Source organism: Telmatherina bonti (genome assembly GCF_933228915.1).
Source record: "Telmatherina bonti genome assembly, chromosome: 9".
In the NCBI taxonomy this organism is placed as follows: Eukaryota; Metazoa; Chordata; class Actinopteri; order Atheriniformes; family Telmatherinidae; genus Telmatherina; species Telmatherina bonti.
Genome location: NC_136627.1, coordinates 4800466 through 4813974, shown reverse-complemented (window position 1 = coordinate 4813974; position 13509 = coordinate 4800466). Strand labels below are relative to the sequence as shown.

The 13509-nt window shown below is 43.3% G+C and overlaps 2 protein-coding genes across 2 annotated transcripts in view; one reads left to right on the top strand and one right to left on the bottom strand.

Moving 5' to 3' along the window:
• Positions 1-13509, top strand: part of sgsm2 (small G protein signaling modulator 2) — a gene marked incomplete at both ends in the record, with an annotated part of 105227 nt that overhangs the window by 33084 nt on the left and 58634 nt on the right. The window lies entirely within an intron of this gene.
• The window catches only part of LOC306760672 (E3 ubiquitin-protein ligase TRIM35-like), a gene marked incomplete at both ends in the record, with an annotated part of 18383 nt that continues 10709 nt past the window's right edge, over positions 5836-13509 (bottom strand). Inside the window, 2 exons of the mRNA XM_079246638.1 lie at positions 5836-5913; positions 8993-9317. Of these exons, the coding sequence (XP_079102764.1) occupies positions 5836-5913; positions 8993-9317 (403 nt within the window). The remainder of the gene's footprint in view (positions 5914-8992; positions 9318-13509) is intronic.

The window sequence follows — 13509 nt, the reverse complement described above, 5'->3', positions numbered from 1 at the left end:
AAAAGTCGTTTGAGCAGAGCTAACCAGCGTCATAGCATCTGTCCGCACAGCGGTGGAGGGATGATGATCTGGGCTTGTTGGGTAGTCAGTGAGTGGACCATGAACTCTTTGTCAGCAGGACATGTTGACCTGGTCCAGTCCGGGTCCAGACCTCTACCTAATAGAAATGCTGCAGTGGGACTGTCGGAGAGGAGGGCAGATACACATCCTGCAAGTATAAATTAGCCGAAGCAGCGCTGGACAGAAGAGAGGAGCTAAATTCCTCCACATGACCACGTGAGAGGCTGATAACGCCATCCAGAGAGACTGAGGGAGCTGCTGGAACATAAAGCGCAGCGTCTTCCACACAAAGTCTCAGTTTGGCTTCATGTTGTTTAATAAATAATGACATAACAACCAACATGTTGTGTTTTCCTTCATCCAGGCTGCAGTTACGTAATTTTGCTACGTGATTGGACCAGATTTTTCTTTTTAGTGTCCTGATATGTGAAAGTAAAAGATGGAGACGCTGTTTCTAAGCCAGATCAGGATTCTGGTGGCTGCGCTGCGAGTTAGGTGTCTCATCTCGCAGTTCATTTCTTTGTGTCTTCACTTCACACTTTCCCTCTGAGTTATTTAAGGAGGAGGGAAATCGGAAGTCACACGAGGCTGCTGCGTAGCGTTTGGGTTTTGGGTGTCCATGGAAACCTGGACGTCCTCTGATTTGCGCCTTAAAGCGCCGCTTTCAGACATGTGGAAGCGTGTGACATGTCTGCGTTCTAAGATGTATGTGTGACGTTTGGCTGCTGTCTTCTGGTTGATGTTTATTTGAGGAGATGTCTCGTCTGCTGTGACACCACTGCCGCTGATGTTACTCGTGCTGCAAAACATTAGATGGAAGGTTTTAAAGCTTTAGGAATACCATGACTGGACTGTGTTTGTATTATGCAAGAGATAATGACCGACGAGGTGTCCATTATCAGCAATTAATGGACGACACAGAGGCGGGAACCGTCCTGCTCTGTTCTGCCCGTTTATCGCTAACATCTTTGTTGCCACTGTTACCAACTGGCGTTTAATCCAGCGCAATGATTTAGAACTATTAGGCTATTTTATTGAACTTTTTTAACTGGTGTCCTATGTCACTTTTTAACGGACACCCTGCAGCCAATCAGAATCGAGTATTCACTTGGACCATAGTACAAGCAAGTTTAAACTCCAACTGTGTGTTGAGCTTCACCTGCTGCCAGTCTGGAGGAGGGTTTCACCGCCTGTCACGCAGCAGAGAATAAATCACGGCTTACTGTACCATCAGCAGCTTCCACTGTGTGCACATAAAAGCATCATGAGTCATGGTGTTATTTAATTGTAGCCTGAGTGATTTGATATTCAGAGCCATGAATGAGCAGAACAAATCCAGAACGTTCTCCGCGTGTGAAAACGAGAGAAGCTTTCTGTCCGACAAGCCGTCACTTTATGTTCCCGCTGCAGCTGGATCTCAGATTGGTAGCTGACTGAATGTGGAGATGAACGCACTTCCTGTTCCTCTTCTCCTTGTGTGGGAAAATTAATTTCTTCCATTTTGGGTGTTATACAGACTGGATTCCCTGTTCCAAGATTAAAGCCGCGTGTTCCAGTAAAGTTTGATGCCAAATGCAAATGCCAAAGTTTTTTTCCTTCCTGTTTGGACGTTGTTGGAGATAAATTTGTGTATTAAGCTGATTATTCTGTGTAGGCACCCACAGATATGTCTGTTCTTCTTCACTGAGGACTTCTCAGTTTGGCTTGTTTTCCACCAGTAATTATTTATGTAGTTTTTTTTAGATTAATCTGATTAGATTGAGTTAATTATTCAAGATGATTAGAATCCAACACTGGAGCGGAACTAAATCCTGTTTTTTAGCTTCACTAACTTTGCCGCCTTCTCTAAGAACTTACACAACTCCAAAAAGAATAACTTTAAGGGTTTTGGTGTAAATTGTACATAAAACCAGAATTCAATTATCCCAAAGCCTCGTGCATCCATCTTTTCTTCCCAGTAGAAGACAAACATCATGTCAGATGATGAAACTGGCACATTTTATCATCTAATGGAAAAAATGGTTAGAAAAAAAGTCTGGAATAGTTGTTCCAGGATGATGTTCAGCATAGTTAACATGTCTGTAACCTGCATGTGTGGATTTCAGACTGAACTGTCTTCACAGACAGTGGTCTCTGAAATCTTCTTGAGTCCATGCACTGGTTTCCAGTAGAGAATCATGTCTGCTTTTAATGCAGAAGATGATCAGCATCCAGCCTTGTCCCCAACATACAGAGATTCCTCTGTGAAGTTTTTAGATCCAGTTTGTCTCAGACTGAAGCTCTGTCCACCTTTCCATCTGAGAGACACTGCCTCTCTGAAATGCTCCTTTTCTACCAGTCATGTAACTGACTTGTTGCCAGTTAAACCAGTCATGTAACTGACTTGTTGCCAGTTAAACCAGTCATGTAACTGACCTGTTGCCTGTTAAACCAGTTGTGTAACTGACTTGTTGCCAGTTAAACCAGTTGTGTAACTGACTTGTTGCCAGTTAAACCAGTCATGTTACTGATTTGTTGCCAGTTAAACCAGTCATATAACTGACCTGTTGCCTGTTAAACCAGTTGTGTAACTGACTTGTTGCCAGTTAAACCAGTCATGTTACTGATTTGTTGCCAGTTAAACCAGTCATATAACTGACCTGTTGCCTGTTAAACCAGTTGTGTAACTGACTTGTTGCCTGTTAAACCAGTCATGTAACTGACCTGTTGCCTGTTAAACCAGTTGTGTAACTGACTTGTTGCCAGTTAAACCAGTCATGTTACTGATTTGTTGCCAGTTAAACCAGTCATATAACTGACCTGTTGCCTGTTAAACCAGTCATGTAACTGACCTGTTGCCTGTTAAACCAGTCATGTAACTGACCTGTTGCCTGTTAAACCAGTCATGTAACTGATTTGTTGCCAGTTAAATCAGTCATATAACTGACCTGTTGCCTGTTAAACCAGTTGTGTAACTGACCTGTTGCCTGTTAAACCAGTCATGTAACTGATTTGTTGCCAGTTAAACCAGTCATATTACTGACCTGTTGATAATTAACCAGATTAGTTGTCAGATTATCCTCCAGTTGGTTCTGATTGTTCCAGTTTCGTAAACCATCAGAGGCTTTTTACAAACAGCAGCGTTTCTTTTAGATCTAGTCTTCTCTTCCTTTGCTCGGAACCACACAGGGTGATTAAATATTGATCCAGTCATTCCACACATCCGTTCAGCTACTCATCAACTTTATAAGAGAAGCAGCGTGAGCTTTTAAAGACAAAAAAAGACTGATTTACTGATGGGACCTCAGGGTATGAAACAACACGTGTGAATGGAAATCAATGGCTGAGGTCTGCAGATCATGCAGATCATGCAGATCATGTAAGTGAGAACTTTATCTCACCACCGCAGGGTGTTTACAACACAAACACACACATTAAAGCTTGTGCTTATTCAATATTTAAGGGACATTTAGTGGCCTGTAAAGCAGGAACGACATGCTGTTTGTTCAGTAAATAACCATACTGACAAAAGAAAAAATAAGCAACCAAGCAAGCGAACAAAGTCATTTAAACTAAAAGTAAACATGTCTGAAAGTGGAGTCAAGCTTTGGGAAATCAGTCACGATTAATTAAAGTTGTTTAAATATTTAAGAGGAGCTGAGGTTTGTCAGCATTGTCGTATTTCATCAGTTTCCCAACATGAAGCTCTGCTGTTAGATCACACTTCATTTCATTTCACATAACTTATTTACTCTTCCTATTTCATGCTTTTAGATGTTGAGCTTTTAGCATTAGAACAGTTTAACACAATGATAACAATAATGGCTACTTGTGTTATTGTTTAATAAGAAAACCTTCAGATCAGGATCAAATGAAGGTCATATCCACAATAACATCTACGTAATGTAAAACTGTTTCCACACTGGCGACGTAGTCTATGTCATTCAACCAAGCTTTATTTATGAGGTGAACATTCACAATGAGTCATTTCAGGGAAGTTTTACAGACGTAGTCCAGTTATGATCTGATGAAAACGGATCCATCATGATCCACATTAGTCCAGTTTACAGTAACTGTGTTCATATGAAACAATTTACAGGAAAACCTCCATCAGGACCAGAACCAGGAAGAAAAAAACCTCCATCAGGACCAGGACCAGGAAGGAAAACCTCCATCAGGACCAGAACCAGGAAGAAAAAAACCTCCATCAGGATCAGAACCATGAAGGAAAACCTCCATCAGGACCAGGACCAGGAAGAAAAAAACCTCCATCAGGACCAGAACCAGGAAGAAAAAAACCTCCATCAGGACCAGAACCAGGAAGAAAAAAACCTCCATCAGGACCAGAACCAGGAAGAAAAAAACCTCCATCAGGACCAGAACCAGGAAGAAAAAAACCTCCATCAGGACCAGAACCAGGAAGAAAAAAACCTCCATCAGGACCAGAACCAGGAAGAAAAAAACCTCCATCAGGACCAGAACCAGGAAGGAAGACCTCCATCAGGAACAGAACCAGGAAGGAAAACCTCCATTAGGACCAGAACCAGGAAGAAAAAAACCTCCATCAGGACCAGGACCAGGAAGGAAAACCTCCATCAGGACCAGAACCAGGAAGGAAAACCTCCATCAGGACCAAAACCAGGAAGGAAAACCTCCATCAGGACCAGGACCAGGAAGAAAAAAACCTCCATCAGGACCAGAACCAGGAAGGAAAACCTCCATCAGGACCAGAACCAGGAAGGAAAACCTCCATCAGGACCAGAACCAGGAAGGAAAACCTCCATCAGGACCAGAACCAGGAAGGAAAACCTCCATCAGGACCAGAACCAAGAAGGAAAACCTCCATCAGGACCAGAACCAAGAAGGAAAACCTCCATCAGGACCAGAACCAAGAAGGAAAACCTCCATCAGGACCAGAACCAGGAAGGAAAACCTGCATCAGGACCAGAACCAAGAAGGAAAACCTCCATCAGGACCAGAACCAAGAAGGAAAAACCTCCATCAGAACCAGGAAGGAAAACCTCCATCAGGACCAGAACCAGGAAGGAAAACCTCCATCAGGACCAGGACCAGGAAGGAAAACCTGCATCAGAACCAGAACCAAGAATGAGGTCCATGTTCCTGGACTGGTTATGGATGAGGAAGACCGGAAAGGCGGTTAATCAGCAGCAGAACTGCAGTCCAGGATCCTGCTGTGAAAGAAGAGAAACATGAAACAAACAACAATGTTGGTTGTTTGAAGATAATGTGAAGGTGGAGCGGAAGTCTGCTTCCTAAAGCCAGACTGGGATCCGGTTCTGGTTCCTGAAACCAGACTGGGATCCAGTTCTGGTTCCTGAAAGCAGACTGGGTTCTGGTTCTGCTTCCTGAAACCAGACTGGGACCCGGTTCTGGTTCCTGAAACCGGACTGGGATCTGATTCTGCTTCTTGAAACGGGACTGGGTTCTGGTTCTGCTTCCTGAAACCGGACTGGGATCTGGTTCTGCTTCTTGAAACCGGACTGGGATCTGGTTCTGGTTCCTGAAAGCAGACTGGGATCCAGTTCTGGTTCCTGAAAGCAGACTGGGATCTGGTTCTTCTTGAACATCTGGTATGATTATACTGGAACAGGGTGTCCTGTTCAGAAAACCCCTTCCTCTCATCTCGTCTTTCAGTCCATCAGCTGAGCAACGCCGGCGTTTCCTCAGACGTCTGCTGAGCTGCTGACTTTGTTTTATTCATGCTTTTTCATTAACATCACCTGGATTCGCCACCTGAACTGGAGGTGACATATTATGCAGTGATTGTTGGCAGACTCAGGTGTTGTAGTGCTCGGCAAACGTGTCCAACGTTGTTTTAGTGCAGTGGGCTTCAGGAAGGAGGCCTGAGGCACCCTGAGAGATGGAGGGGTTGTGAGAACCGATACGCATTCACCTCCCCCTGGCCCGTATTAATCCCTTCATCCCTCTCTTCCTTTGTTGAGCCTTTCTGGCAGCTGGTTGCAACCTCTCCCACTCCCACTCCCACGCAAACATGGGCTCTTTCTTCCCCGGTGGGTAGACTCAAATAATACAAACAATGCATGGGAAAGCATTAAAATATCATGTTAATTACATTATAACAGTGATTAAATGTCATTTTTAAATTAGCTGTAAATGTCCTCTTTGGAAAGTGGGTTTGTGGCGATGAAGTCTGGCTGTTTTGGAAGTCAGATGCAGTTCAGGGACCTTTCCAGGAACGATTATCAGGCTCAGATCAGGTCCAAGGATTCACAGGAACTATTAATGATGTCTACAAGTATAGAGTCAGATGAGACAATAAATATCTACTTAGAGATGGTCCACTAGACTCCGATACGTGGTTCCGGTGGGGGGATGGATGAAGACTGGAAGTGTGTAAAGATGGAAATAGTGTGTGTGTGTGTGTTTCAGATGTGAGAGAATGATGTACAGATGAGAAAAGGCTTGGCCACTGTTGATCTGTGTGTTATTTCTATAAACTTCTGTTTTCTTCTTCTGGTTGCTCTTTATGCTGCTATATCCATATTATTTCTATTGATTGACATTATTTTTACATCATTGTAGCCTCAAGTTCTGATGTCGTCTTGGTTTTTAATGGGCTTCATGTTTGTCATCCTCTTCATGATTATTAGATATGACCCCGGCATCAGATCTGTTAACGTTCAGGATGCGGAGTGACTGTAGTCGCAGCTGAATAACAAGTATCCTCAGCAGAAACTAGATAGTCATGCATTGTTGGATTTTTGGGTTTTTTCATAGTTACTCTGCCCCGCCTGGAGAGCAGACAGCAGGAGAAGCTTCCAAATGAATCCACTGCTTAATCAGCTCCAACCCTCTCTGACACTCGCCATGATTAGTGTCCCGCTCCACCCATAATGAGCACATCTGTCTTCTTACAGGAAAGCAGTGATTCTCTGTAATGTGACAACAGGGTGAGAGAAGGACTGGTCTGAAAAATGCCAGCTCGCTGCTGCTGCACTGCAGGAGGCCATTCATGATTTGCTGAATGAGCAGAATCACCTGACAGCTGATATAAGCTTTATTTCTATGACATCCATCAACAAACACGGTCAAACAGTCATGACTTGAAGATTTAAAGGAAGTTCTGCTTTCTGTCTGACTAACAAATGGGAAAAACAAATCAAAAATCGGGATTTTTTGTTTCACAATTTTAAAATGGATTTTTTTTCTGTTAAAAAAATCTTTTCTTTTTTTTTCAATAAAATAAAATTAATCCAATATAAATTTTTTGTCATTTTTATTGCTTTTATTGATCTTTTTACTTATCTTCTTGGGCAATATAGCAGCAGAATGGCGGTCTGGCTACTGTGTTATTTTCTCCTAACTGAAGTCATGAATAATTACTAGCAAAAAAAAAAGGTTTTATAAATTATTTTTGTTTTTAATCTATGAAAATCATTAATATCGAAGAATTTTGAGAATCGCAATTTAAATAGAATCGGCACCCAAAAAATTGGAATTGAATCAAATCGGGACAAAAGCATAAAGTCACAGCTCTACTAAAACTGTTGAGGATCGGTTCTGGTCTATGGTCTGAAGTTGGGGGTAGACTTGATCATGATGTGGTTACAAGAAACATTTCTTCACATTTTCACACTTTAGCTACTTTTAAAGCTAACTAGCATCCTTGCTAGCTCTGTGTTTAAATTAAACTGGATCACATAGCGCTAGCTTAGTCAGCCCTAAGCTAATCTTTTAGCATCTTTATAATTTATTTTCAGCTCCAAACTGAAAATCTTGATGAACTGAGTTGATGTGTCGTCCCTAAAGAGAACAATGTGCAGATGAGAAAAGGCTTGGTTTCTTTTGATCTATCTGTTATTTCTACAAGCTTCTGTTTTCTTCTTCTGAGTGCTCTTTATGCTGCTATATCCATACTATTTCTATTGATTGACATTAATTTTACATAATTGTACCCTTAAGTTCTGATGTCGTCTTGGTTTTTAATAGGCTTTATGTTTGTCATCCTCTTCACGATTATTAAACACGACCCCGGCATCAGATCTATGAATGTGCTAAACACCCAGTTCAGGATGCAGAGTGACAGTAGTCGCAGCTGAATAACAAGTATCCTCAGCAGAAAGTAGATAGTCATGCATTGTTGGATGAAGTTACATGAAACATTTCTTCACATTTTCACATTTTAGCTACTTTTAAAGCCAACTAGCATTCTTGCTAGCTTTGTATTTAAATTAAACTGCAACATAGTGCTAGCTTAGTCAGCGCATCTTTTAGCATCTTTATCATTTATTTTCAGCTCCAAACTGAAAATCTTGGTGAACTGAGTTGATGTGTCATCCCTAAATACACTCACTGACACGGTTTCCCCACGTTAGCTTAAAGCTAATCTAGTGCTAGCATAAGCAAAGTAAACCCAGAATCTAAGGTGCTGAGATTCTTAACAGAGGATTTTGCTAAAGAGCCAAAAGGTCCAAGTGTCTTCTTCATTCCTGACATATATTTCTGTGCTGCAAAGATAAATATTTCAGTTTTGTCCTGGTTTAAGTGAAGAAAACTGTCCACCGTCCAGGCGCTTTAACAAATGGTGGAGCTTAGACGGAGGAAGACGTGTGAAGACGAGGTATGAATCATGAGGTGATAATGTTGAAACACACACAGATAACAGCGTGGATGTGTGAGATTGAAAACTGGAAGATGAGAAGAGTGTGTATCGCAGATATCCATGAACACCAGATAAATATAAGTGTGTTGGAGTAAAGCTGTGATTTTTTTAAAAAATGTTTTTGTGTTTTAGTGGATGTGAATTAGAAAAACTTAGTACATGAGGATTACAGACAGTTATATGTGCACATTGATCGTCTGCACCTGCTTCTTCCACCTGACTTCTTCCTTTGCCCCGATTTCCTCTGACTCATCTCAGTTATAATTACATTTTAGTAAGCTCTGCCCTGAACCAGCACATCCTTTGTACCTCTGCTGTATCAAGCGACTGAATCTTGAGGACTGCAGTCTTAGTCATCTCAGAAGCTGCATTTCTTCCTCTGACAAGTTTCTCGCTGCAGCTGCTGCTCTGGAACCGAGGCTGCAAGTCCGCAAGGAGCAGAAAGGTGAGCTGACATCGCTCCGCACCAACACACTGCTGCAACGCTGTATATCCAATAGCAACAGAAAGCAGATGCAGATTGGTCGTCATGCCAACCAACCTCACCCCTTGACCATCTCTGCTCCTTCTCTGTCCATCCATTCCCTCTGTAAACTTCCACTCCAAGGCAAGAGAGCAGAAGACGAGGCGAAATCTTTAAAAGACTGAGACAATTGTCACTAAATCATCCTGAGCTCATTCAGAAGAACCTCGTTGTGTTCGTGGCTTTACCGACACACACACTCCCTCCACACCAGCTGGAGAGGGACTTGCTGTGACATCTTCAGAGATCTGGAGCCAAACCATCCTCCTTGGCTGTGCATTTCCTTTAACTTGATGAAGGGAATAGATTCATGGCTTCCCAGCCTTCAGTCTGAACCTGCATCATACAGACAGACTTTATGGCTACGTTCAGACTGCAGGGCTTGCTGCTAATATCGGACGTTTTTGTGAAATCCGAATTTTTCCGATCAAATGTGACTTGTATGTGATCTCGTGTATGAACCTCATGCGCACCAGAAGCGTCCCGCATGCGTAGAAGACACGGCGACGTGAGCGTGCGTGTGACGTCTTTGTGTTTGCAGAAGTAAATATGGACGGCAGCAGAGCATTTGCTACTTTAAACGTTTTGTCCAACCGGAGCCACAACGTTGTGAATGGGTTCATTTTAAGGAGACGTTTATGGAAGAGGAAAGTAAAAGTTTTGGTCTTTGTGGAGCTGCGGCAGCAACAACTGCAGAGAGAAACGTTTGGGTTCGGAGTCGCAGTCAGGATTGGTGGGAGAGTGATGTGTGTGCATTTACTGATAAAGAGTTCATAAACAACAAACGCAGATTAATGACGTTTGTCGTGTGTCAATGACGTGTCGGTCGGATTAATGCGACCTGACCGTTCAGACTGAAGTCGCATGGCAAAAGATCAGATACATATCGGGTTTAGGACCACATATCCAAGCGGCCTGGGTCGCATTAGAAAATATCAGATCTGTGTCGTTCAGACTGTTAAGAAAAGATCGGTTACAGGTCGCATCGGGGCAAAAACATCGGATTTAAGTCACTTCAGCCTGTAGTGTGAACGTAGTGTATGAGTCTGGTAAGTCTCTCCTAAACTGAACCAGCGCTCAAAGAGGTGCCCAATTTGGTCTGAACACCAGGACCGAGATGCAGAATGAGATGTCTTGTCCAAACGTCTGCAACCAGTTTTTACCAGCTGGACCTCCAAAAAAATGGTAGTTTAAAGCCACCAAACCTTTGTGACTCTTAACAATAACTCGCAATAAACAAAACCTTTCATTGTATTTTATGTGTTTGTGTCGTGACAAGAAGACGCAAACCTGCAGAGAATCAGAGTTCATATGTCGACACATCTCTAATTTTCTGAGCTGTTTCATGTTTAAGTCCCGATGCTTCGAGTGAAGGGACTTATTCTTTCACGCATTCTTCATGCTGTTTGTTAACAAGACCTTACCAGAGTTGCTACAAAACCTGCAGCAGTTGTTGAGTTTCTTTTAAGTACCTTTTGCACCTTTTTCCCTATTCAGCTCGTCACGCCACAAAGGCTCCGTCCTTCTTTTTTTATCCAGTCTATGAGCGCGACTAGGGCTGGGCGATATGATCAAAACCTCATATCCCGATTCAGCTCATTTTATAGCCCCATGGCGATATACAAAAACTATGTAATGTTGTGTCAGTTATGTGTCAGATGTGCTTGGCAACAGCAGTGATCTCCTTCCATCTGGGGGAACTATGGTCGTAAATTCCTGTTTCAGCGTTTGTGTCTGGAGTTTATTATGAGCTTTCGCCTCCACTTGACACTGCTTTTGCTGCTTTTGTTGCTTTTGCTGGTTGACTCTATTCTTTATTCTGTATTCTTTATCCTGATTCCTGCGCAGGTGATAAAATGAGTTAGTTGTGTCGGAGTCTGTTGTTGGGACTGTGAGCTCGTCTGTTGTCGTTTCCACATCGCTCTTTTTATATCCAAACCGCATCCAGACAGAAATTTCCCCTCTTTTAGGAACAAGCTCATCGGTTTGGGTTGGCTGGTCATCTTTTAGGGAATTATCCTGCTCTGAAACATGTCTGCTACCGTCTTCCTCAAATGTTTGACGTAAAATACTGTAGTAAAGCAGCTTATTGTGGAGTAAACGATAGAGCCTCATGAAATGATAGACATTTTCTATTGTCTAAATGATATATATCGTCATAACGTCCGGTCCTGAACAGGACAGGTAGAAATCTTCCCATCTTAAACACCAACCCCCTGTGGGGAACGTGTTAACCACAGGTTGACATGTGATGCTGCCCATCCGAGAAAAAAGGAAGAAAGTAGACTTTGAGCACTTCCTGTTTGGCATGCAGGACTTTGAAATGAATTTATTTGGCGCTGAGAGCTGCTGGCTGTGGGGGCTGCTGAAATCTCTGTAAATGAAACCAATCCAACTTTAACTGCTCCACGCCTGAATCAACCCGGTTCACAAATCAAGGAGATTTTCTGCTTCAGTGGGCGACTCAGAGTGGGATCACCTCCACGTCCTTCCTACAAGGCTATAAAAGAAAACAGTTTAAAGCTTCAGGTAAACGTGTTGCTGCACGCAGGACATCCAGTCTCAGGTTCATCCCAACTTTACCGGGTTTCTGTCCATCTACTAGAAATGAGGATTAGGAAACATTAGAGCTACAACCCTAAGCTGTATTCTATCACGGTGGATGGGTTTAAAGTTTTATTTTCTTTATATTGCAGAAGGCACGGAGAGCTACATTCCCACCAGTTAGATCACCAGTTATTGCTGCCTGAAGCACAGAAATAAATTGTCTTGCATGTAAATCTTCTCATACGTACCCAGATGCTCATAGCTGTGCAGAGAACCCTGTCAGCGGTCAGGCCCATGGTTTGCAGCGTTATTAAAGTTATCCATCACAGCCCCCACCTTCATGCAGGGAAGTCATGTAATGGCTTATTTACAACTCTGTTGCCTATCAGATCTGCCTCAGACAGGAAACCAAGAAGCCGTCGTCACGACAGGATTTTACAGAAACATGGCGTTTCACTCCAGCTGAATACGTTTAGAAAAAACATCCCAAAGTGGTCCAGTAGAGCAGGTCCAGTGGCACGGGTCCAGTGGAACAAGTCCAGTAGAGCAGGTCCAGTAGAGCAGGTCCAGTGGCACGGGTCCAGTGGAACGAGTCCAGTAGAGCAGGTCCAGTAGAGCAGGTCCAGTGGAGCAGGTCCAGTAGAGCAGGTCCAGTAGAGCAGGTCCAGTGGAGCAGGTCCAGTGGAGCAGGTCCAGTGGAACGTGTCCAGTGGAGCAGGTCCAGTGGAGCAGGTCCTGTGGAGCAGGTCCAGTGGAACGTGTCCAGTGGAACAGGTACAGTGAAACGGGTCCAGGCGTCGTATTCCACTCGAAACAAAGTGGTTTTGGTTAATCAGGGTTTTCATTCCCGAACCTGGAAAAGAACTAATCCTCCGGAAGCTACGGAGGCACCATTCTAGTGTATTTTATATGCACTTGTCTGTATATCGGTCTTCCTGCACTGCGGCTTTGTTCTCCGATGTGTCGACTCCATAGACTGTGTATAAAAGATGGGCGGAGCTTCCGTGATGTCACCAGTAGGTTTCTGAAGAGCTGAATTGAAGCTCGGTGGGGGGTTCCTACCGTCGCCATCTTGGCAGGGGCATGCATGTCGTCTCGCCCGGAAAATACAAATATGGGCAAAGAGGTGGAGCTGAGAGGGGGGCTGAGAGGGGGGACATTGAGCGAACTCCGAGCTTTCTGTAGCTAAGAGCTAACCTGGAGATAACAGGAGCTAACCAGCTAACGGAGGTAAGCGGACTAAAGCTAAGTCATGTTGTTAACCGGCTAAAAACCGTGGTTGTTCTACGTTCTTCTGACTTGAAGCGGAAGATCGGGTACCTGTCAATCAAAAGGACACGCCCCTAAATATTCAGAACTTCAAGATTAAATTACTTTTAAACGGCGAGTTAGAAAAAAAATTCACTCCCCCCACAGTTTTCATGAAGGTAAACCTGACCTATTAAACCAAAAATGGATTTTTGAACCAGGCTGTAAACATGTTTATTTCTGCTGTAAACATGTTTATTTCTGCTGTAAACATGTTTATTCCTGCTGTGAAGTTGGTCTTTTTAACATGGGAGTCTATGGGGATTTGCTCTGTTTTGCAGCCCCTAGTGGATGAAGGAGGAACTGCAGTTTTATACACTTCAACACAGGCTTCACTTTTAACCACCGGAGGCTCCGTCCATCTTACATGTACGGTCTATGGTTGACTGACACCACTTCACACATAGCATATGATATGCATTGTTCCAGTCATCAAGCGGGGTCTTCT